General features: G+C 40.2%; 1 protein-coding gene across 2 annotated transcripts in view; it reads left to right on the top strand.

The window, feature by feature from the left end:
* The window catches only part of adamts10 (ADAM metallopeptidase with thrombospondin type 1 motif, 10), a 56233-nt gene that overhangs the window by 3547 nt on the left and 26662 nt on the right, over positions 1-26024 (top strand). For both annotated transcript variants that reach the window (XM_079244577.1, XM_079244578.1), the window contains exons 2-14: positions 2889-3318; positions 10655-10794; positions 10883-11092; positions 12663-12831; positions 13251-13453; positions 14258-14341; positions 17119-17264; positions 18137-18180; positions 19067-19172; positions 22638-22784; positions 23000-23141; positions 24103-24210; positions 25287-25432. In XM_079244577.1, coding sequence (XP_079100703.1) covers positions 3216-3318; positions 10655-10794; positions 10883-11092; positions 12663-12831; positions 13251-13453; positions 14258-14341; positions 17119-17264; positions 18137-18180; positions 19067-19172; positions 22638-22784; positions 23000-23141; positions 24103-24210; positions 25287-25432 — 1748 coding nt within the window. In that variant the 5' untranslated portion in view covers positions 2889-3215. The remainder of the gene's footprint in view (positions 1-2888; positions 3319-10654; positions 10795-10882; positions 11093-12662; positions 12832-13250; positions 13454-14257; positions 14342-17118; positions 17265-18136; positions 18181-19066; positions 19173-22637; positions 22785-22999; positions 23142-24102; positions 24211-25286; positions 25433-26024) is intronic.

Raw genomic sequence — 26024 nt, forward strand, 5'->3', positions numbered from 1 at the left:
GTCACCAAAAGGTTTCCCATCTGCCTCTGATTACCTTTGGCTGCAGTTGGTTACCCGCCAGCCATCTGGGCCAGTGTGGCGTCTCCACTCACTCTTGTCTCCCCAGACGACTTTAAGGGGATCGGGGGGGAGGGAGAGAAGGCTGGGACAAGAGTAAACTGGGTGGGCAGACTTTACTAGAGGATAGCAAAGGCAGGGTTTTAGCTGACAGTGCAATCTATAGCCAGGAAATTCAAGTCAAGGAGAGGGGCACCCATGAAAACGAGACTACTGATCTTGGCACTGCTTTGGTTTCCGAAGAGGCATTTTGGGTCTGAGGAAGTCATTTTCCTTTGTTATTGTAAAAAGGATTTGATCCATGTTGGTCCCAAAATAAAGAACAAGCTTAAAGAGTAATAGTGCATGATTAAAAAGGAAGACTGGGTTTATTTTTAGCAGAGGGCGGCCAAATTAGTAGTGTGGAAAGTGAACAAAATTCCTCTTGCCAGGGCTTAAATATATGATCTCATGCTAGCTGAGCTGTAGCTGTGAACTGATTGTCCAGTCTTTGTACTGAACACTTTAAATCAAGTTCTGCCATTGTTAAATTGGAGTCATGAATGATTTATTGGGGAAAAAAAACTACATTGTAATGTACTGTGAAGATGATACACAGCTGTGCGTTATTCTGATATCTTTTCTCACTTAGCAGTTTTTATATGCTAGATGCCTAAAAGACATCTAAAAGAAACTTTACATGATTAACTCACAGCACTTAAAGCAAATACCTACAAAAAATCTCAGACAGGCAAATGTGCTAATGAAAATGTGCTTGGAATGGCACAAAAATATTTATTATGCACTGACAGAAGCCTGTACAAATGGGCTCCCCATGCACTAACATAGGACGGGAATATATTTTAGCAGGGCGCACCCTGAACGTGCTCCTGTGACCTGACCCCAAGTAGTGGTAGAAGATGGATGGATAGGTGGATGATTATGGTATTGCTAATTCATGTGGAATTAATGCATGCACATTTAAATTGAGCTCATATCACTTTATTTGGCCATTTGATTGGAGTATCATCAGTATATAAGGGTAATTGGTCCATCTCTGCTATGATAGGTGGTGATACATCCACTTTCGACTTGCTACTATCTGTCTTTTCCTGGTTGACCTGTAAAATCACAGATGAAAGAACTGGCAAACAATTTTAGGAGTTTGGAAATCGGTGCTGAATGGTGACTTGTACACAGTGGTGTAGTGATTCTTCAAAAAGTGACTATATGCAGGTTTTTTTTGCCCTTCTTTAAGAAAACAGGGGGAAAGGTAGCCTAGAAAAACAATGTTTCAGTAAAAGTGGCATGTAAGACTACTCTGTTCAGTTTACCTGAAAAGTCCATCAGTATATGTACTAGGGGTGGGAAATCGATTTAAAAAAAAAATCAAAAATTGATTTTTTTTGCTTCACAATTTAAAAAAAAAAAAAAAAAAATTTAAATTTTTAAAAAAAAAAAAAAAGATTTTTTTCAAATAAATAAAAATGATCCACTATAAAAAATTTTTTTTTTATAAAATTGTTTTTATTGATCTTTTTACCTGTCTTCATTCTAGCAGCAGAATGATGGTCTGGCTACTGCATTGTTTTTCCACATTACCTGGGTGTTTATGTATGACTTATTTATTCAGTGTAACGTGATTTTAATCAGACAAACATGTTTCTATATATTGTGTAGACATTCTGTGGTGTTTTTTTCTTGTTGTTTGATTTTCACAGGTATATATCAGAATGACTATTAATGTGAAAAAGTGGTATAAATGTTTTTGTTACCTGAGTAAGTTTTGGTAGAAGATGAGTTTTACATATGAAGATTCTGTTTTAACACTTAAAATTTATATATATTTTATATTTTTATATATTAAAACTCTTTCTAATGAAATAGCATTTTCTCACCTGCCAAAAATGAGCATCTCTTGTTTTAAGCCTCTGCTACTGTGTAAGGGGCAGGTTGCTCAGAAATAAAACCTCTTGGCCAAGACACTTTATAAAAGATATATTTTATTTATTGGGACAATGTTTCTCTATAAACAAAATAAAAAATGGATTTGGCTTTCTTTGTAATCTTACAGTTTGTCTACTGAATGACTGAGGAAAAATGTAAATAAGTGTAATACAGTATTTAAACAGACATCAAGTTTGCTTGTTTATGTAATCAGTTTAAAAAGTTACTTACATTATCTTGATATGTGAAATATTTTTTTTTTCCATAATTGCCACAATGTCAGATGTCTCCTGTGAATCAGTTATGATAAAATTGTTCCAGCTTTTATTATCTTACATAGGTATAAAAACCAGCTTCATATAGGAACACATATCATCAGTTTGTAATGTGCCGGCCAATTAGCAGAAGCAGGCAGTCTGCCAGCAAGTCACTCAGCCATACAACCAAACGTCAGAGTCAGGCAGCCTGGCGGTGATGGCAACCTGCTGCTCCTCTCAAATTGGCTCATTTTACTCTTGAGACCCTCTGACATAATACCCACTTCAAACCCTGTTTGGGTATCAAGCTCAGCTTTAAACTTTGTTTTTTACCGGATCACTTGCTTGTTTAGTGTTTGAACTCTTTCTGGTGGGCAGGTGGGTCCTTAGGGGCTCCTGTTTGGGACTCGCTGTTATATCTGCCCATCAGAGGTGGACAATGGGGTGCTTGCTGTTTGTTTTAAAATAGATTATTTTAAGGAAAAATGCAGAACTGGGCAGTCATTCAATACGAACTAGGTTGGTTTGTCTTGGAGCTGCTCGGGTCAATGGGATCTCATGCTCTTTCTGTATATGTTTAGTCTCCTTAGTTACTCCCTCCTCTCAAGCCTAAATATGTCTCTCCCCTCCCTGTCTTCTGCTTCCCAGGCCTTTCTCCTGTAGTTACTGCGTGGTTTCTCTTCCACAAGGCAAAAGAGAGGCCTGACTTCTACTACTGCTGAGCCCCTGGAAAAGTCCGCCCAGGTGTTTTCTTCTTCTTCTATGAGGACTTCCACAACATCCATCAGACCTTGTTGACTGACACAAAGCAGGTGCAGCCGACTCCCAGATATTTCCGCAGCCATGGCCCAACAGAGCGCTGAGCTGTCCCACTGCTAGGCAACGGGGCATCCGAGAGGGCAGGAGACATGTTGGGACAGAGGCCCGGGGACCACTGCACTGAAATCTGTTACTATAGCAAATACTGTAGTAACCATGGAAACGCTATGGAGGACTGGTCTGGTCTGCATGGTCATTGTTGCCATGGTTGCCATCGAGGTCGCAAGAGGCCACAGACATGAGTTTATTCAGTCACAAGGTAAGACAAGAAAACTTAAACCCATCATGGATGAAATATTTGTTATGTGTTTGTTTTAATCAGGATAAATGGATGCATATCAAAGTTATTAAAAAAAATTAGTAAGAAAAGGAAAAAAATGTTATATTTGGTTTTTTCGTATTTTATATTTGATTGAGCTGATAAACTTGCAATTTTCATCCACTTTTTCATACAGATGTTTATTTTACCTGGTAGCAAAAAGTAATGATGTGCTGGGGATTCCTTGTCAAACATTCCTGACCATAACTCTAAAGTTACACAGTTATTAGCATTTTGCAGCTGCCGTGTTTAAACTAAAGTGTTACTGTGACAACACTCTTTTAGCTGCAGTGTCTAATCAGTCATGTTGTTTCTCAGGCTAAGAAATACTGATTAAAGCCTTCACACAAACACCCTGTTTACTAAATGCCAAGGCCCACATATTCACCTTTACTGCCTACGATCAGTGCAGCATCAGACTGGTGTTCCACTGGGATTTTTTCCAGGTTGCTGATCAGCAGCATTTTCAACAAGGGAAACTATTCATTACTGTTCCTTTAATTATTTTACTATGTCTTTAGAGACACACTACAGATAATTTGCCATTTTTCCCATCACGTGCCCCCTATAGATGGCTAATTCAGCATCCATCTTGCATCTTACCTGAACTGTTAGCGCTCTCCAGCCAGCAAAAGGCGATCTTACGATGACTCTTATTTTGTCTCTTCCTCTCTTTTAATGTTCTTGCATTTCTTTGCTGAATCAGTGACGTTGCGCGTTCAAAACAGCCAGTTCCTTGTTATACGGCAAGCAAAACGTCACAATCCAGAAAGTTGCATAGTGCGGTTTCTCAGCAGCAGGATGCTGCTCGCCAGGGAAAGTTCAGGAAATGCGCTTAATGAATTTTGTTGCGCTATCAAAATGCGTCACAAACACATATTTTAAAAGTCGGAAAGTTACGGAGTGGGTCTTAAAGAAAAAGACTAATTTAATCCATAAATGGTCCAACACGTAAACAAAGGTCCAACCCGTAAAAAAATGGTAAGATATTTCTTTGAATATGAGAACTTACTTTCTCCCTTTACTGACATGTAAAATAAAAAGTGCCAACAATTTTTAGGGATTTTTACTATTTTTACTATTATTTTTTTTATAGTGTAACCTTCTGCCTTCTGGTGTTTGAGCAAAGTTTGTACCATAAAGTGTTGACAAATGTCTTAAAAACTGAATGTTTCACGCATTGCCGGTAGTAAGTCGGATCCGTTTCCGGTGAGGGTTGGACTCCGCCAAGGCTGCCCTTTATCACCGATTCTGTTCATAACTTATATGGACAGAATTTCTAGGCGCAGCCGAGGTGTTGAGGGGATCCGACTTGGTGGCCTCAGGATTGGGTCCCTGCTTTTTGCGGATGACGTGGTCCTGTTGGCTTCATCTGGTCGTGATCTCCAGCTCTCACTTGAGCGATTCGCTGCCGAGTGTGAAGCGGCAGGGATGAGAATCAGCACCTCCAAATCTGAGACCATGGTCCTCAGCCAGAATAGGGTGGATTGCCCTCTCCGGGTCGGGGGTCAGGTCCTGCCTCAAGTGGAGGAGTTTAAATATCTCGGGGTCTTGTTCACGAGTGAGGGAAGGATGGAGCGTGAGATCGACAGACGGATCGGTGCGGCGTCTGCAGTAATGTGGGCTCTGCGCCGGTCTGTCGTGGTGAAGAAGGAGCTGAGCCAGAAGGTGAAGCTCTCGATTTACCAGTCGATCTACGTTCCTACCCTCACCTATGGTCATGGGCTGTGGGTCGTGACCAAAAGAACGAGATCTCGTATACAGGCGGCTGAAATGAGTTTCCTCCGCAGGGTGGCCGGGCTCTCCCTTAGAGATAGGGTGAGGAGCTCAGTCATCCGGGAGGGGCTCAGAGTAGAGCCGCTGCTCCTCCGCATCGAGAGGAACCAGTTGAGGTGGCTCGGCCATCTGGTCAGGATGCCTCCTGGACGCCTCCCTGGTGAGGTGTTCCAGGCACGTCCCTCTGGGAGGAGACCCCGGGGAAGACCCAGGACACGCTGGAGGGATTATATCTCTCGGCTGGCCTGGGAACGCCTCGGGATCCCCCCCGCAGAGTTGGCAAATGTGGCTGGGGAGAGGGAAGTCTGGGCTTCCCTGCTTAGGCTGCTGCCCCCGCGACCCGACCCCGGAATAGCGGCAGAAGAAAGATGGATGGATGGATGTTTCACACATGTCACTTTGAGTTTGTATGGGTTAATGCAAGTTTGGAATCTAAATAAAGAACAGCTATAATAACAGGTGTAATAATAATAATCTTAAATACAATATGAGACTTTAAAAAAAAAAAACTGGCTGAATTGAGGAGGAGAACATGTTTTTGGACTCATCTGTTAATGCATACTCCAGACCTGCAGGTCTGGGCTATCTGAATTTGAACCTTTCTTCCACAAATCATATTTCTCGAGCAGAGCCATGTGTGTCCACCCCCCCAATACCCTGCATCTCCCACCACACAGTTTCTCTTTCTCTTTCAAGGTGAAGCTGCTGTGACAGAAATCACCCTGAAGGCAAAAACGTAAATTCTTTCACTGTCTGTGTCTCATCACCCAGAACAAGACTGTGATTGTGCATTTCCTAAATTTGACCTCTGACCCCTCACAGCCATCTGGCTGAAATAGGCCGCTGCGCTACTTCCTCTGAAAAACCCACTCTTCAGCCCGGCTTATTCACTCCACAGGTATAGGAAGGAAAGCCTTTAAGCTTAAACTAGTATTTAACTTATTAACATGGACTGAGTGACTTCAATAGTTATGAAAAGTTTCTTGTGGTGATAAATCCACAGAGGACTATCAGTCAGTTTTGCACCATAAACAGTAAAAAAAAAAAAAAGAGTAAGAACCTGAGACACTGTGGTAGACACAAGTTTACTTTGTATTTCATGCAATCAGTTTATAAAAAGGCATTTCTTTAACTGAGAAACGTTTAATATATACATATTTTCAGTTTGTTCTTCATTACTTTATGGTCATTACAATATATTTAATCTCTTTGTTTTCATTCTGGAGTAAACTTGCATTATTTAATTGCCAACATCTCCAGCGTTTTCTGGGTCACATGGCATTCTTCCATGTAAAGATTTTTTTGTCTGTTACAGAAAATTATGCCTCTTGTTATATCCTTTTGTCTTCCTCAAGGTGTTGCATCTTCTGTAAGTCTTAATGAAATGCATTTGACTTTGGTCAAAGCACCGCAGAAAGACAGGAAACAGTGACTCCTCCACCTGCCTTGTTTTTAGATGGTTAGTTTTTGATTACCTTTGAGGCACATTAAAATGACCAAGCCGATCATGAAGTAAATATCCTGAGATCTTACACTATCATATGCTGCAAGCTTAGACTACACTCTCTAAGGCGGGGGTCGTCAACTCCGGTCCTCGAGGGCCACAGTCCTGCAAGTGTTGGGAGTTTTTTCCCGTTGCAACACACCTGACTTGTGCAGATCTTGATGTTCTGCATAATTCTGCTAATTAAGTCTGCTGCAGGTCAGGTATGTCGCAGCAGGGAAACATTTGCAGAGTCCCTTGAGGACTTGAGTCAACCAAACCTGCTCCAAACTGATAGATAAGGAGTTGATTGTCAATATATTTTGCTGATCTGTTGTTTAGTCATGTCCTGTTTGTACTGATTTCTCTTTGAGGCACAGTCTCATTGTAAGTCTAGTGTTGAATTAGTCTGGATGGTTAAAAAACTGAATCACAGGCTGTAACAACCAGCTGGCAGGTTTATACGCCAGTTAAAGCTAACATATTGATTCTTTATCACAAATCAGTTTTACAGACCCTGAGCGTCCGTGTCAACCCATTCATTTGTGTGGTTTAAGTTTTTAAGTCTTATTTTTAAGAACTCTTACTTTGACTGGCAACCTTCCACAATTAAACTACTGATGGAGTTGCTGGTGGTGTGTTTAAAGGCAGATGACAAATAGGAATTTTCTACTTTGACAAAAAAAAAAAGAAATATTAGACATTAGAAGTCAGATTTCTTTGTCAGGTTATAAAACATTGAAAAATGACCTGGTAGAGTATTATTATTTACTTTCTTTTGAAAGTTAAATTATGATGTTAGTTGGAAAGCTGAAAGGAAGTGAAAAAGAGTTTAACTTTCCACTTCTGCGCTACGACAAATGCAGTATGGTTTAAAATCCAAGTCGGATGTAGATAAATATATATTGGCTGGGTATTTTTAAGCCAAGCTGAAAGTTTTATGTAGCAATCTGCTGCAAATTTCATTGGCTGACTGAATGGGATGTTTCCAAATGAGAAAGTACCAGGATTATTTTTTATTCAGTTTTATGGTTATTATTTGTTTGTTTATTTATTTGTAATAGGTTTTTTTTTTTTAAAAAAAATACAAATGTAGTCATTCTCTTTTTTTATTTTTTACTTGTCTTATGCTTATGCTCTTGTATGTTCTACCCATAAGTAAATGTAGGTGCAAACATTAAATGTAAAAGTGATCTTTATTATGTAAAAATTCCTCCAAAAGTCTAAATTTCTCTGCTTTTTTACACCATCTGTAATACTTTTAATGTTTCATGTTAAGCATGAAACATTGAATTGTGTTGTACATGAAAGGTGCTATACAAATAAATTGCCTTGCCTTGAAGAAACTCACTTTTGGAATCTGGATGTATTAATGGAGTCGTGCACTGATGTTTCAGGATAAGAACTGGCTCAAAGCTAATATTTTAATTCTTTCAAAAGGTGAAAATGAGGTCAGGGCTCCGGTTAAGATTGGTCCTCTGAAGATTTTCTGCCACTAATTTGTACTTTGGATCAGACCAGACTGGTTATTTTTCCTCTGAAGGTAATTCTTTCACAATTAAATGCAATGCTCTTCATGAAAGCTGCATTTCAACCAGAGCTGATCTTGTGCACTGCAACCGTTTAGTGACATATAAGTGAAACTTTCATGAAAATGTGGAAGTAGAAGCCTAGAAGAAGGTTGTAGTCATTCCACCTGGAATTTCTTAGTTATGTGAAACAAAATGGACTGGATCTACTCATGAGAGCTAGCTCTAACAACAGGGAGATTATTTAGATGGAGTGTCCACATACTTTTAGCTGTGTTTGAATTTATCACTTCCTTACGTGGGCCACCCAGACTGCACACAGGAGAAAGGCAAGAGAGGCACATATAAACAGGAAGGAGCTCTTGACATACACTGTTCTTTAAAAGCTTTCTGATGGTGTCTTACAGAGGTCCCTCCATCTTTTATGACTCTGATGTTTTATACTGAATAATTAGAGTCTTCCTGCTGTCGCAGAATTTGCTTTCAAAGAGGAAGGGCAGCCGTGTTTGGCCTGAGGGGCCGTGGAGGTGTGTCTGGCATGGAGGGAGGTGCACTTTTCCATCCCAAGAATTTCCTTCCAGTATTTTCATTTGGCGATAACAGAAGCAGGGGTGTGTTTATCAGCACAGACATTTCTGTATGCGAGCCGGGTGATCGGAGTGTTTCTCCTGTTAAATTTAGCAAGCATGTTTCCACATCTCTTTGTTGTAATGTCGACTTAAAATGTTCTCTCTCTGAATTTATTTTTTTTTCTGTTGCATTATTGGCTACTATGATGTTTTTGTTACTGAGCAAGAGGTCAGATATGTGTAAGTATGTACTGTTATATCAAGCAACATGCACAGGAACACTTGATATGTTTTTTCTTCTTACTAAAGGTAGAAATGATGAAAAGTGGTTTTGATTTTGTAATATTTTAATTTGGCATACAGAACAACTGAATCATTGTTTAGAATAATTCACCTTGTAATGCGGACATACGATGTGGGAACAAAATGAACTTGTTAGAGGCTCTGGCATATTTTCATCAACCTGGGGACTAATTGTTTTGCTGCTTTTCATTATTCTGTGTGAGGTCTTGTTAATGTCTCACTTTTATTTACTTTATCACTATCCTCCCTTTCATTTTCTCCCTATGAGTCTTTCCTGTGCTGGAAATGTAATGTTGGTACCACCTGCCTGATCACTTGGGTGGTTTGTGAGAATAAGACTCTGAGGACAAGAACCCTTGAAGTTTTGGTAAATTTATTGTTCCTTGTAGTTGATTTAAAGAGGATCATGGCTTTTTAACCATGATCTGTGAGTTTTTGACTATTTGTGAGTCATGAAACCAGTTTTCTCCTTCTGCCTTATTGGTACTTCCTGATTTTTGTTTGGCATTGTCTACTTGTACATTCTGTAGTTTTTGTTAGCTATTTCAGCTGCACTTTTTCTCTCATTAAGTTAAATCCCTGCTGAGAATGGTTTTTGTTTCATCTCTGTATTTTGTATTCACTGTTTTCAACTTTTCCCCCCTTACCTGCCTCCAGAAGTTTTGCCCCAGCAAAAAGGTGGGAAATATAATCATAACATTATTTTACATCTCTCACAGCATGACCGCGCCAGGGTTTATTTTGCACCACTGTTAATAGGGTGAAGAGTTAACTTGTGCCAAAATAGATCACATCCCGACAATTGTCAGCTGATAGAAGTGTCCTAGATAACTGAATGAGAATAAAACTTTTTAACAGATCAGTATAAGGTCATAAAACAAGATGGAAAAGACAAACAGCTTGAGTTTGGACCCTGCAGTGGGAACAGCTCTGACAGATAGATGAAGGGGGTATTCTGATCAGGTAGTTAGAAGCAGGATTTCAGATGTGGTGCAGGTGTGGAGGTGAGATGACGAGAAACATTGGCTGCACACTGCTCTTCTGGGATGAGGAGGAGAGAAAATGTCTGACAGGCAAATAACTTCCATTCAAATCTTGTAATTGTGATTGCTGTTTACTGAAGCCACACTGAATACAGTAGTTTTTTTTTAAAAAGTTGCATAGCTTTCTAAGTTTGTACCCAGGAACTCTGATCTCTGCGTATTTACTCTGTGTGGAACGGATCTGCTGCTCCGACCGAAACCAAAGATTTAATAAAAACTGGACTCATTTGTTGGTTATTTTTCCCTTTTAATCAGCTGGCCTTGGCTGTTTGTAGTTGTGTGTGTTTGGACAACAACTTCAACAGGCCTCAGAAAGACAGGAAGTATATAGTTGCAAGGTAACCACAGCAACCTCATTTTGGCCCCATGAGGCAAGGGGACTTACAGTAGAAGCAGAAAAGTCTCCTGCTTGTTGCCAGCTGGGTTAGTCTCACTGTAAAGACACCAACAAGAACAACGAAGCTCTCAAAGGTTTTAATTCGAGTTTAATATATTTTGCCTTTATTTGCTTTAACTGTAATGATGATTTCATGTTTGTTTGTTTTTTTTATTTTTTTATTTCTGCCATTCTAGCTGCTTTCCTGTCCAGCCTAGACCAGTATGACATCGCCATCCCTGTACGAGTAGGACCTGCTGGAGAAATGCTAGATACAGAAAAGACACAATACCACCGAAGAAGACGACGCAGCACTGAAGATAGGCTGCCTGACTCTGTATGATGCCGTCTTAGTGAATTCCCAATACAGTGATGATCATATTAGACAGTTCTTTTACATATATTTCATTTTCCCTTTCTCTTAGCTCTTCTACCAGCTTTCCACATCACGAAACAACTTCCTGCTCAACCTAACGCTGCAGGGAGGCCTGCTGTCCCAGCAGTTTAGGGTAGAGTACTGGAAAAGAGGTCGATTAGCCTGGAGTCACCCTTACTCTCCCCAGTGCCACTACACCGGATACCTCCAAGACCAACCTCACTCCAGCAAAGTGGCCCTGAGCAACTGTAACGGCTTGGTAAGACTGAAACTTCACACTAATCCACAGCTAGAGTGAGGTCAGTATTAGAAACAGTGCCGCTTCAGCAAACAACCGATACCAACATCAAAGCACGACGTTTTTACAAACCTTAAATCCTCCAGCCGGAGTTAATCTTAAGTCAAACTGCCTGCTGTGGTCCTTTTGGCCTGAGCTTTCTAAATATGATCCTCAAAGAAGGAATTCTTTAAATATTACTTATGCAACTATAAGGCCAAATATAGAGGAAGATACTGTATGACAACAAAGATCCAGTCCTGCTGCTGCAGATGTGCAGCTTTCCAAAACAAAACGTTAAGGATGTATTGATAGCGTCGATATAGTTTCAGTAACAACACTAATTGTATCTTAAAAGGATGTTTTTTCATTTTTAAGACAGCCTGGGTGGTTGAGCTTGTATATACTTTGGAATAGATCATGAGATTTATACAAATTCCTCCTTTAATGTTGAGATAATTGGGTTCACAGTTTGTATTGGTTATAGTTTAAGATCCCAAAACTCAAAGCCCAGAAAGCATCAAGTAGCAGCGTGCACTCTTTGTGATCTTCAAAGGCACTCTGGAAATTATAGGATATTGTTCAAACTTGTATAGTGCTTACTGTAAAAAAGCATCAGTTCCCTTTCATTCACATTTTTCTCATGAGGTCATCTTAGCAAATAGCAACAGAGGGCTGGCATCTGCATGCCGATACTTCAAAGTGAGTCCTTGTGTGAATCCTTTGATTGGGTATTCTCAATTGTGATGCATCATTTTGTTGGCTGAACTCACTTTGCTGTATTCATTGCGTTGTGTATCTGTGTATCCTCTCACTACAAACAGCAGGCCTCATCATAGCTTTTTAGATGTGTTCACAAAGCGTTAATAAGCTGCACACGTAATTACTGTTGGTCAGACCAGCATGAGCGCACTCACCAGTGAGCACGCTCCGTGTCCAGAGGAGCATCACTAACTTTGTTATGGGATTAAAAGCTCTTTGAAAGCTGCCGCTGTGAGTCGAGGGGGCTGCACTTGCTCTGACCGGGGCCGACACATCTGAGCAGAATCAAAGGAAGTTTTAGTGTATCGTTCTCTGTCTCACTCTCTCATTTCTCTCGCTCTCACTCACCCTTTCATGCTTTCTCGTGTGTTTTTCCGTATCTGTGTGTGTGTTGGCTCTGTGGGGTCCAGATCCGCTGCTCAAATGGGTCCAGAGTGCCCCAACAAGGGACCCTGTTAGGAGGACAGATCAGCTGGAATCATGCTAGAAAATAGTCCCAGCATTACTTTAGCTCCATCATCAACTCAAGCTCCACTGCTTCCTACCTCAGTTTTGGCTCTTTAAAGAACATCTTCAAGCTTTTCTTATTCACTACATGTTAAGTTAATTGTTAATTTTTTTTTATTTGTGAACTTGTTCTGCATTGCTGAATTTGGCCTTGCTATTTGAATGAAGATCTTTGCAATGTGTACATTATTTTGTTTCCAATAGTTTGCAATATTTGTGTCATGATGGCAATTTTTTCCTGTTATTCTGTTCTACTTTGTTCCTCAAATCTGTCTTTCTGCAGCAGGGGGTGATTGTTGCAGGGGGAGAGGAGTACCTGATTGAACCCCTTGTCTCACCAGATAACCAAACGAGGACGGAGAGAGGGGAGAGAACAGAGGGGCGCCCCCATGTGGTTTACAAGCGCTCATCGCTCCGCCATCAGTATAAGGGCCGGTCCTGTGGGGTCATTGGTGAGAGGAGAGATATTTTGGTCTTATTCTGGGGGGATATTTTGGTCTGAGCAGTCAGGTCTAGACAGGAGACGTAAACAGCCTCCGGCTGATCTGTAGACCAGCCAGCAGCTCAAGACTGTGGTTGGGTTTGAGTTCCCAGTTGTGATTAGGCATGACTGGGTTTGGGTTTTAGGGCATCACTTAAAAAGCAAAACTATGCACAGAAAAGTACAAATAAAAGTAAAACAAATAGACTGTTCTGCACTGCTATGCTTCAGTTCTCCTCTCCAGTTATGCAAAGCGTGGTCTGGCATCTCTCTGGCCGCTTGGCAGTCTTTCAGCTGATTATCATAAATCAAGTGCAGCCAAAGGAGAAAAAAAATAGGCTTCTTTTTGCTTAGTGCTTTTAAAACATGAGTGTTTGTGATCCACCTCAGATGAGAAGCCAATGAAAGGTTCGTCATGGTGGCAGCGGACGCTAAAGACGCCTCCTCATCATGTCGGCCGCGGTCAGCTGCCTCTGAAGCGCTCAGTCAGCCAGGAGCGCTACGTGGAGACACTGGTGGTAGCTGACAAGATGATGGTGGGTTACCATGGACGCAGGGACATTGAGCAGTACATCCTGGCTGTCATGAATATTGTAAGTTTCACAACACAAAAGAGTCACATGTACTTTACATTGAAGAGGTGCCGCTGTCTTGATGAGCTTACCCAGAATTATGCCTGATGAGTAAAAGCAGAAAATGAAAATTTAAGCTTGGAGTGAAGCAAAAACAGTTTTTAGGACTTTAAAGAGCTGGAAGGGACGTAATTGTCTTCAGTTGGATATAAACTTATTCATTTAGAAATATGTCATGAAATAGATTGAAATTAGTTAAATTTAAGCTTATGTAGATAAAAAAAAAAAGCAGAATGTGAAACTTTGCCTGCTTTCTCTCTGGAGAACATGCTCAGGTTTTTGTCATTGCCTGCACTATTTCTGTTTGCACACGCTAGATTTTCAGACCAGATGTCAGGAATGTATTTAATGAAAGGGTGGTCAGCAGGAAAACAGAAACAAATATACTAATGGTGTCTCTGAGAGCAGCTTTGGTGAAACTACGCTGAATCTTCCTGACATTTGCTGCTCATGCTGTAAAGTCAGTGTTAAGAGACCCTCACTGCATGTCTGAAGGTCCAATACTTACATTTAAGTTACACATGGATGGTGCATTGGTGCTGCACATTGGTTTACAAATTTTGCAATCAATGTTGGTGTGTTTTTTTAAATTATAGAGGACTTTGGTTTATTTGGGTGTTCTTCTCTTACAACATTGTATTTACAACAGATTAATCTTCATTTCTAGTTTTGGTTCCAGTGTTGCCTCATCTCTTCTGTAAAATGCCAAACTTGTGTATCAGCCCTTTTTTAAGACTGGTCTTTTCTTGTTTCTCTGGAGGTCAGGTTGCCAAACTGTTCCAGGATTCTAGTCTGGGGAATGCAGTCAACATTGTGGTGACACGGCTCATCCTGCTCATGGAAGACCAGGTAAGTAAAGTTTGTCAAGTGCTGCAATAAGCGGCACAGACCTCCTCTTCTTTCTCTTAAGTTTCTCTGTATTTGCCCTGATTACCTCTCCATCCAAATACAACACTGACCAGTATGCATGAGCTCCTTATTTGTGTCAAATTATTGGCTTAAGTGTGTTTCCCCAGTTGGCTCTGGGTGTGAGTGGCTCTTGTGAATGGTGACTGTAATGACAGGAATGAGAGGATGTAAGGAAGCAGAGAAGAGAGAAATGATTCAGGAGAGGCAGAAGGCTCAGGCAGTGAGGGGAGCGCTGTACCTCTGTGACTGTTGTTGCTTTATACTAGGATGAACAGTGACTTCTACACATAGCATACAGCCCTACATGTTGGAACCTGAATCAGACCCTGAAAACAAAGAGGAAAACAGCAACCCAGCCATCTCACCAGCCATCGTTGGAAATAACTTTATCCCACGTTTTCCACCCGCCTGATGTATTTGTACATGCCCTTGTTAACCAGTAGAAGGTAACCAATCACCGAACCTTATCCCCCGGGACGTCACAAGGATTTCCAAGTAGAAAAAACGATGAGTTTTTTGTCGTCATGGAAACCGAACGGAGAGATGCTGGAACTCAAACTCAAACTCAAACATGCGTTTAGGTGATAAAAAACAGTGCCGTTCACATGTCTGATGAGGATTCAACACTGTAACATTGTAGAAAGCTCAGAAAACTCCAAATACCATCATAGCACCCCTTTAAGTAAAATAAATGATCTCAAAATGAAAAAAAAGATCAATCATCATGACTCCAAAACTCACCAGCCAATCAAAATGCGACCCTGAAAGAGCCCGCCCATGAAAGGTTTGTGTCAGAAATGAAACCAAGCAATTGTGAATCATTTTTTATTTTGAGATCATTTATTTTACCGAAATTTTAGAAAGTTTTGGTTTTAATTGTTGTTTTTTTGCTTGAGTTTTAAAAAGTTTTGCTTGGAGATGCTGAAACAAATCTGATTCCATACTCTTCTCATTGTGGATCAATGAGGTTGATCCTCCTCTCCTAAAGCACTGGTGTCCAGCTCCAGTCCTCGAGAGCCACGGTCCTGCAGGTTTTCAATACACCCCTGCTTCAACACACCTGACTCAAATTACTGAGTCATTGTGCAGAACGCCATTGGCTGCTGGATTCATTTCATTTGAGTCAAGTGTGTTGGAGCAGGGATGCATTAAAAACCTGCAGAGTTTTCACCGGGGTTTCTCACTATGCTGATGAGTAAATGCTCTTATATTGATATGTTTAATTAGTTTTTAATGCACACATTTATGCTCACCTCAAGATGAATTATGTTCAAATTAAAATGGGAAAACTTTTTTTATATGCAGATCATTGGATCAAAATTTTAGTTGTCCAAAATATGGATTTACCCCTAAATGTATACAGTTATGTAAAAAATAAATACAGTGTCGGCATCACTGGTGTATGAATGAGTACGAATGTTTCGGTGGTGGTCAGAGAAGCCATTGACACGCATTGGCTGCTGTAGCTACACATGTACCATCACATAGTATGAATGAGGAGTGGATAAATAATAGATCAAATTTAAGTGTTTTAGGTGCAATGTAAGCATAATTTCTTCTTATCATTCTTTGATTAATCTTCTTCTTCTTATTATTATTATTATTATTATTATTATCATTATTAGGGTCCGAGCCATACGAAGTATGGAAGGGCCCTATTGTTATTGAAATGTTTATTATTATTATTATTGGCATTATTATTATTGTTATGATTGGTATTATTATTATTATTGATATTATTATTCATGTCATGTATTTATGTCAGCATTTAACTTAAAAAACCACCATGCCTAAAAGCAGCTTAGCCTCAGGCTCGTTTTGTGATGTAAGTCAGCGACTGGAGTTCAGAAACGACACAGAGCGAGAATCCACACCTGACCACGAGGCAAGAGTTCAGCTCATAAAAAGTGCATGACCTTACCAGCTTTGCTCGGGAGATGGCTGAGCCTCCTGAATGCCCAGTAAATGCGCTTATTAGCTTGCCATTAACAGCATGTGGTGAGACAGCACAGCTGGCTCCATCGGGTGGCTTTGAGGTTTCCTCCGCAGCTTTCTTATTAGGGAAAATTTATGATTCATACTACCTCGAATTAAGCACCGGAATTTTCCGCCCAGATGTGTTCGTTATCTGAACAAATAAAGCGGTAAATGTTAGGATCATTAGCAGAGGACAGGATTAGTGTTGTTATTCTTATGCCGTATACTGCTGAGGTTGAGGTTGGGACAGTATTGAAAGTAGTCTCTGTAAGTGGTTCTGTTGCTGGTTTCCAGGTCTAAAAAGGCAAACTGGGCCTGGAAAGGAAAATGAGGCCAGGAGTGGGCCCAGAGATGAGGGAATGTGGGATGAGACAATTACTAGTTATGTCACCACATGCATTCCTGGGTTACGAGTTCTCGCCAGCTGTGGCCAGCAGAGCACTTCCTCCTCTCCTTCTCCTCTGTGCGCCCTCGCTGTGCTGTGAAGGTGCAAAGTTTTTACAGATAGGAAAGACCAACAAACGCTGTCAGAAAAGAAGCCTCAATCAGAGCAGTACCGGAAACCCAATACTGTGTTATCAAAGCATGGTTGAGCTATCAGCTGATTGTTGGACGAACCTATTTGTGGACTTTGTTATTAAATTATCCTTGTAAATGAAAGAGTTGCCTAAAATGGGAGGACATATAGATTATTTTCCTGAACTTAGCTTTGAGTATATATTTTCCTTCTTGTCTACCAGCCAACACTGGAGATCAACCATCACGCGGGGAAGTCTTTAGACAGCTTCTGTAAGTGGCAGAAAACCATCCAGCACCGGAGCAGCTACGGGAACGCCATACCCGACAACGGCATTGCTCACCATGACACGGCCGTGCTCATCACCAGGTCAGAAACAAGAGACGGCAGAGGAACAAGCAATTAAGACTGTTGCAAAGCTTCTCTTTTACAGAAATAAAAGTAATACACATTAACTTTCTTTTGAACACCATTAAAGCCAAAACAAATCTTCTCCTACAAAGACAGCTTTTCTCCTCGCAGGTTGTCACGAAGCCAAGTCCGGCAGAGCTGGGCCTCTCTGCACAGACAGAAGGTGTAAAACAAAAATATGAGAGGAGTTTTAAGCAATGGGTTCAGATTTATTTTCATAAAGTAAGCAACATAAGGTGATCAAACACACGCTTCAGTTGGCTTTGTCTTCATCTCTCCAGCTATTCTCCCTATTACCGATGCTTTTGGAGGAAAACAGACAGCAGTGGCTGATGCATATTAAACAGATAAAACACTCATGCCATTGACTGGGGGATGTGCAACAGAGGAACACGGTTTTGGTGAGAGTCATCTGAATGCAATGGAGCTGGGGCAGAGCTGCCACAAACGCTGCTCTGTCTGAAAGAATGTGCTATAAAGTCATGTTGCATGAGGTTAACTGAGAAACAGAGGAAACAAGTGGATGTCAAAACCTTTCGAGATGTTGTTTTGGTGGTGACTTTGTGGGAACAGCTTGGTCCTGCAACCGGATTTATCAAGCAAAGGATGGAAGCTGTGCAGACAGATGACACCTCAGTGACCAGCCATGATTTCCGCCTATTGTTTTTTTAAAAGCTGTATCTGCCTGTTCTCACCACTCTCCACTGTTTATCCATAACATGCTTTAAGAGTGTGTGTGTCTGTCACCGCCATCTGTGAATATGCTGCGTGTCCACAGCAGGTGTGTTAGTAATTTAACTTTTAAACACTTTTTCCCCCTTCATCCATAGGTACGACATCTGCATTCAAAAGAACAAGCCCTGTGAAACCTTAGGTAACTTATGATTGTTATTCTGCACTTAAAGACGCATTACATAACTTTCTGAATCTAAAATTATGTGTTTTAGACTTGTTCGATGACACAGTGACTGCTATCGTGTGTATTTCTGAAGCTGCTCCACAGCGGCGTACCGAAGCCAAAAAACCGACACTATACAACTTTTACATCCGGAACGTTCCAGCAGAGTTTTGCTTCACGCTAAAAAACACACAGGCTGTTTTGAACGCACACTCTCATTGATTTAGCAAATGGATGCGAGAAGATTAAAGGAGAGAAAGGGACAAAACAAGAGTCATCGTAAGATTGTCTTTTGGTAGCTGGAGAGTGCTAACAGGTCAGGAAGGATGCAAGGATGTGCCGAAGTGTCCTTGGGCAAGACACTGAACCCCAAGTTGCCCCCCAATGTGCCTATATGGGTGAATATGTACGTTACTTTGGATAAAAGCATCTGCCTGACTGTAAAATAGAATAGAATAGAAAAGATGCTGAATTGACCAAGATTGGGGAAGCATGACGGGAAAATGGCAAAGTTCTGTAGTGTGTCTTTAATGGATGAATACCTCCCCTCCAGCTGTAACATTGACCATCAAACAGCACACCTGTCTTAATGACCCTCAGTTTTATTTTTTACCCCCAAAACTGCGATATGCATCATGTATTTAACAGAAGGATACAGTGTGGATGTTTTACTGTATTAACAGTTGTAACATTATCAATGAGTGACTGCTTTTTAGTGGGGAAACTTTAACAACTTAGTTTCCCAGGAGTTAAGATTGTTAGGTTCATCCAAAGTCATTTGTATTATTTAGATGTTTTTTTATATTAATATGTACCAACTGTACTTACTGTATTTGTAAGTGTGTCTGTGTCTGTTCAACAGGTCTTGCTCCAGTAGGAGGGATGTGTGAACCTGAGAGGAGCTGCAGCATCAATGAGGATATTGGTTTGGGAACAGCTTTCACTATCGCTCACGAGATTGGACATACGTGAGTAAAACACACGCACATGAAGATTTTTCTCTAAGATTTGTAAAATGTGAAGAATTCTTGTATAGAAATTCGTGAACATGAAGACTGCTGCAAACCATTATGAGGGGAGGGGATAGTTTAAATCTTCACAGGTGAGCTACTGTGTGTTTGCTCCAGTACGTCACCAGGCTTCGCGCAAGTGATCTGGCCCAGTGTAATCCACCTCTATAGACATTAAACAGCTTACCAAAAGGTTAATTAAGGTTAAATTTGAGTCTGGCATAAACTAATTTAATTGTTGATACTTACATATTAATAAATTGAAATACTTTTGGATAACAATAAACTGTTTGATAGAGATCATTAAGGCAGAAAGATGATGAGTAGATAACTGTTCAGCTAAAAAAAGAGCCAATCGTTGATCCATGAAACAGATCTATGATTTCTTCTGCTATTTCTAAAACATGAGATGTTGTGCGACCTCTGTTGTAGTCTGATCCACGCGTCTTTGCTCCTTCGCCAGAGAGGTGATCCGTAGATTCTCACCTCCATGTCTCAGGAGATTTTTTTTATCTTGCATATCCTCCTGACTACCAGTAGTTCAAATTTGTCCTCTGTGTAGGACCTTTGTAAACCTAAATATTTTCATCTCCCTGAATGCTAACATCTTTTGATCTTTAAAGAGGACATTTAGTGCTTTTAAATGGTACCTCATTTGGGGGGGGCTTTGTGAACTTTCTTTCTCTCTTCAAGAAAAATGGCCTCCATTGCAACAAGCATGTTTTATGGGAAGAGCAAAAGTGCATAATACTTTTCTTTGTGCCAATTTTTACTTGAAATTTTGTAGTTATATTTTCTTTTAATATCTTATAAACACATTAAATCGTTTCTTAGATAAATATCACTATATTTTACCACAATATTTAAAAGTTTAAGCAATGTCCTCCGTAGTGGACATTTGTAGTTACACATTTTTTTTCCTGGTAGTCAGGAGGATATCATCAGTCTGTTCCATCAGTAAAGGTTGTGTGAATAGTTGTATATCATGGCTCAGTTGGACGTGCTGCTTGTGAAACAGCTGTTTTTTTTTCATATCTGGCTTCTGCAGATTACACAGATTGCTCTTTTTATTCATTTATGATCAATATCTGTTGTTAATGGTTATTCTCATGGCCTACATCCTCAACTTTGCTCACACATAGAGAAAATGAAGAGAAGTTACTGTTGTTTTAACCTACTTGCTCAGTCTTTTAGTGTTCCCTTCACTTGCATTTGCAAAACTGTGTTGAGAAAGATTTGAGCAGATGTTGGACCCATCAGCTCCTCTAATGGTTTACACAGGTTTTCAAGTGCTCGAACCCGGAGGCCATCTCATCAACATGACTGAACTGTGTTTGTTACTGTAATTAATGCATGGATAAATACAGTCGGTTTTCTTGGCTTCAGTGCAATCAGCACTTGTTTTTAATTGTGAGAGAAATGGTTCTGACATAACAGAGCAGTGTTAGATTAAGTGCAGGCCTGTTTGTGGCAAAGGGTACCCACATGAAAAGACTAGACAGAAATTAGTCTGTTGGAAGATAAATAAATGTAAAAAAAAAAAGCTTTCAGAGCATTTTTATTTCAGAAACACAAACACATCAACCTGTCTGCTGTGTGCTCACTGACCAGAACAGTTCATGTATTTAGTAGGGCTGTGACGATATGCTTTTGTCCCGTTTTGATTTTATTCTGATTTTTTTGGGTGCCGATTTAATTTATATAGGTATTTTCACAATTCTTTGATACTGCTAATTTTTTTAGATTAAAAACAGAAGAACTGTATAAAACTTTTCTTTGCTCGTCATTTTTCTTGATTTCAATCAGGAAAAAACAACCCAGTAGCCAGACCAGCATTCAGCTGTTATAATGCCCAAGAAGACAAGTAAAAGGATCAATAAAAATGACAAAAATTTCAAAATGGATTATTTTTATGTATTTGAAAAATTTTTTAATTTTAACCCAAAAAAAAAAAGAAATGGATTTTAAAATTGTGAAGCAAAAAAATCCCAATTTTTGATTTTTTTTATTTGATTTTCCCACCCCTGGTATTTGATATAACAAAGACATGGATGGTAGCCATAATTAGTGTATTCTGGACCATGCGATGTTAAAGTTGGACCAGAAGTAATCTTTAGGATGAGACTTGTTTGGTTTCTAGAGAATAGCTGAGCATTTCTTGTGTTTTGCCTGCTGATAAAAAGAATATGTTGGGATGTTTGGGTCTGATACAACAAAGTGGTCCTAAGAGCCAAAATTTTAACTCTGGCACAAGAGACTGGAACTAGCAAAGATCCCCATTTAGTAATGCAGATTATTTCTTACAAGCTTTGGTTTAAGTTTGGTGTGTAAGATGAAGGGTAAACTCATGCTTCAAAGCTTGATCCACTGAAAAGCAGGTGTAACATATGATACACCAAAATGTCTGAGACATTTTGCAGAACTTTGTGGTAAAAACAAGGAAATTTCAAAAAGTGAGATTTTGTTTATTTGGTTTTGTTTTATTTTGGTTTTTATTTGGAATTAATTGGGCAGTGGTTCTGGTGGTAGTGCTGCTTGTCTTGTGATCTGACATTCTGCAGTTCAAGCCCTGCTCCCCTAAGCTGCAGCAGCCTCAAGGGGGACATGGTTGTTCTCTGAGGGTCCGGTCTATGGGGTCCGGTTCCTAGGCCTGTATGAATGCAGATAGTTGCATCAGGAAGTGAATACAGCGTAAAACATTTGCCAAAAGTTCAACTGTGCGATGATTTGCTGTGGCGACCGCTTCAGAGGAACAAGCTTAAAGGAAAACATTTTCTATTGAACTGGCAGCTTTTCTATCTGGAAAGAAACCTCAAAGCTGAAAGTTGCAAACAGTTTTAGACAAATATAGAGTATACACAGGCTCCAGATATCCAGACGTTGTCTTTATGACAAATTCATTTCTTACAGATCAGAACTGGTATCCTCAGTTCCCAGATGTTAACAGACTGTTGATAAAAGAAGAGAGGAAACTAAAAACCCGTAAACATAGATCTGTTGCAACATTTATGAGCTCTGTTGCTGCCATTAAATCTAAGATGCGCAAATATTTTGATATAAAACAGTAAAATGTTTCATTTGAACATTTCTTATATTTTCTTATGTTATTTTTTTAGATTAAACGTTGATTTATGAGACTTATAAATATTTGTGATCTGTATTTGTTTGCATATTATCTCATCTGCTTTGGAAATAGTTTGTTTTTAGCAAAAGGAGTTGAAAAAGCCTCTGGTTGTATATTTTTGACAGGCAGCAGGTAAACATTTGTGAAAGTTGTGGATTGTAATTTTATTTGTCTGTTCTTTCGATCCCTCTTGGTTGTCCACAGTGATCTTTTTTTCCACTGTCCCCATTGCTGCCACAGGGATTATTACCCACCCACATGGCCTCAAAGTGTTGTCACTGTATCATCATGGGCTTTAGGTTTGGGATGAACCATGACGGTATGGGGAATGCCTGTGGGCCCCGCAGCCAGGAGACCGCCAAGCTGATGGCCGACCACATCACCATGAAGACAAACCCATTCATCTGGTCCGCCTGCAGCCGAGATTACATCACCAGCTTTCTGGAGTAAGTCAGACAATCACATATATCTGCAGCAAGACAGAAAAATGACAAAGATTTAGGGAAAAACAACATAATAAGATTTTTTAAACCAGTTTACAAACTAATCTGTACAACAAACCTGTTCAGCGTTAAAATAAGCCATGTTATATTCTCAAAACAATTGTTGTTTTTTTTTAAAGAGTTTTCCTTGTTTTTCTCTCCTGTTTAATCTACTTTAGCTCAGGCATGGGCTCCTGTCTGAACAACGTACCTCCAAAGCAGGAGTTTGTCTATCCCACCACTGCACCAGGTCAGGCCTACGACGCAGATGAACAGTGCCGATTCCAGTACGGCGTCAGATCTCGGCAGTGTAAATATGCGGTGAGCACATGTACAAAATATGCCTGAAACATTTTCCTTCTTTACTTCTTGTAGTCAACTTTTGGGTGAAATTTTATCAAATGAAAACAGTTAATTTTACCAATAATGGAGACTTTAAGTGAGGAATAAACAATGAGGCTGTGCATTACAGAGTTTTAATGCACGATGGGGAGTCTACAACACAATGACACGCAGCAGAGTGTAATGCACGGATCTGAGTTGTTTAATCTGCTTATACTATGGTCCCACATAGTAAACATTTTATTAAAAAAAAAAGTTTCTTTTTCACATAACTTGCTAAATATGCTAAAGTATAGGAACTATTTCATGTTGGCCTTGATGTACTTTTTTACGTTAAACAACTGTGTCAAGCTACAGTGCATTTCTTACATTCACCTGCCAAAAGCAGCTGATCTGAATCGGTTTATTAATGCGTTGCTATGGTGATGCCTGTAACCGAGCGATATCTCAGTGATTTAACTTGCCGAACAGTATTCTTACTGACCATGATATGATCACTCAGCACCAGAACTGGTTGAACTGTTAGGTCTCAGACTGTCTTCATCTCTTCATCAGTGGTTTTTTTCACTGCACACTGCAGATTCAGGCTCCTTCATCTCTTGTCTTTACATATGTGATGCAACACATCTTGCAATACTTTGTCAGAATAACTTTCTTTTTATTGCATGGTCAAGTTTTACAAGGCCAGCTTCAGAGTGAATGGACATCTGGAACAGCAAGCTGCTTTATAGACTCATTATTATCGATACTATGTAGTCACAGCATATGTACACAATAAAACATAATCCCATGTGCTGAAGGCATTGCTGTAGATGGGAAAGAGCTGAATGAGGGTTTTTAATCTTCTGTCTCACCAACCATCGTTTACAGAAAAAAGAAGTATGTCTTAGTCTCTCTGTACCTTGCATCAATGTTTTATTCTCTTCCCACTCACACACAGGAAGTCTGCAGTGAACTTTGGTGCATGAGTAAAAGTAATCGCTGCATCACCAGCAGCATTCCTGCTGCAGAGGGAACCATCTGTCAGACCAACACGATAGAAAAAGGGGTAAGCGCTGAAAGTGTCTTCCTTTTTCAGGGTTGAAAAGGGCGACGAGTTCATGCAACTAGTTTTGGTTTTGTTTGGATCACGTGATTTCTGATAAGAGTCTTTGTTGTTACCTGAATTATACCTGAATACCTGATTTTTGTTTTGTTTTTTTTAATCTTAAAATGATTATTTATAGTATATTTACTTAATATTGTCATAGTAGCTGTTGTGTAAATATAAATGATTATCACGAAAGGTTTGGTTGATTATTTTTTCCTTTTAATAATACTAACTGGTGTTGTATCATGCACTGCTGGGAAGCCTGATTAGTCCTCAAGGTATGATTTATAGGGAACCTTCTTCACTTTAAATTAGGGCAACACAGCTAAATGTGTGGATAGTACCCCCAACGATGTGACAGAATCCCACACAATATTCCCCTGTTTGTGTTGCCAGAAGCCGATGTATAACTGGCTCCTTACTGATAGACAGGTGTTTTAGAATGAGACTCTGGAGCATGTGAGTCCCACATCTCCAGCATCTGTGACCTAACTATATCCTTCAGGATGGCAACGCACTCCTCCACAGAACCAGGGTCATCACAGAGCACCTCTACAATTTAAGGCTGAAGAACAGGGATCCTCAATCCTGGTCTTTGAGGTTCCAGTGTCCTGTAGGTTTTCCAAATGTCCCTGCTAGAACACACCTGACTCTGACTCAGAAAAGCTCTACACATGTCTGCTAAATACACAATTTAAATCAGGTGTTTTGCAGCAGCGAAAACCTGCAGGACACCGGCCCTCGAAGAAGATTGAGGATCCCTGGTAGAGAGAATGAAACGGTCTACTGTGAATCCAGACCTTAAAGTCCATTTTAGGGGGGCACGATCCCCACATTCAGCTGTGTTGCTCATTCCACAGAAGTTCCCTACAAGTTATACCACAATGCAAAATGGACTAATCAGGCTTCCTGGATAATGCAAGACCAGGGGTAATATGAAAGAGGAGAAATAATTATAAATAATTAGAAATAATAAACACAAACTTCCTTCATTGTTCCTAAAGCTGTGTTGTTGTTTATATCATACACTGCAGTGGTGCTACAAGAGGCTATGTGTTGCGTATGGGACTCGTCCAGAAGGTGTAGATGGAGGCTGGGGTTTGTGGTCACCCTGGGGGGAGTGCAGCAGGACCTGTGGAGGTGGAGTCTCCTCTTCTGTTAGACACTGCGACAGTCCCAGGTACACCGTACTCATGACAATCCTCTCACTACAGAACATAGTGCAGCTATTTGAAGTTTTGCATTCATAATAAATCTGATGTTACTTCTGGACATCAGTGAGAAACCAGATATATTTACGGCATATAACAGCAGGTTGGACGCTGAGATGGGAGCACCACCTTGTAAGAAACCTGCTACTGCTACTGTCTGCTTAGCTTTAGTTGAATTTGGTCTAAAGCAGAAGAATCTAGCTCTGGTCCTTGAGGGCCAAAATCCTGCAAGGTTTTCCATGTTCCAACACACCTGACTCAAATGAATCAGTCACCGTGCAGAATTTCATAGGCTGCTGGATCCATTTAATGTAAGCCAGGTGTTTTGGAACAAAGTTCCAGCAGCCCTTGAGGTCCGACTTTGGGCGTCTCTGGTCTGAAAGTTGATCAGAATGGTTCAGTATGGAGAGAGCAAAAAGAAAAGTTGACCTTTTTGGCAGAAATTAATTTCTGCCTTCTCACGTGTTCATAGTCATTACAAACAACAGTTTGGGATTAAATCTATGTGCTTAAAGTCCAAAGAGTCTAACCAAATGCTTTTGCTGACTGCGTTTAAGATCT

Source organism: Telmatherina bonti (assembly GCF_933228915.1).
Source record: "Telmatherina bonti genome assembly, chromosome: 8".
Lineage (NCBI taxonomy): Eukaryota > Metazoa > Chordata > Actinopteri > Atheriniformes > Telmatherinidae > Telmatherina > Telmatherina bonti.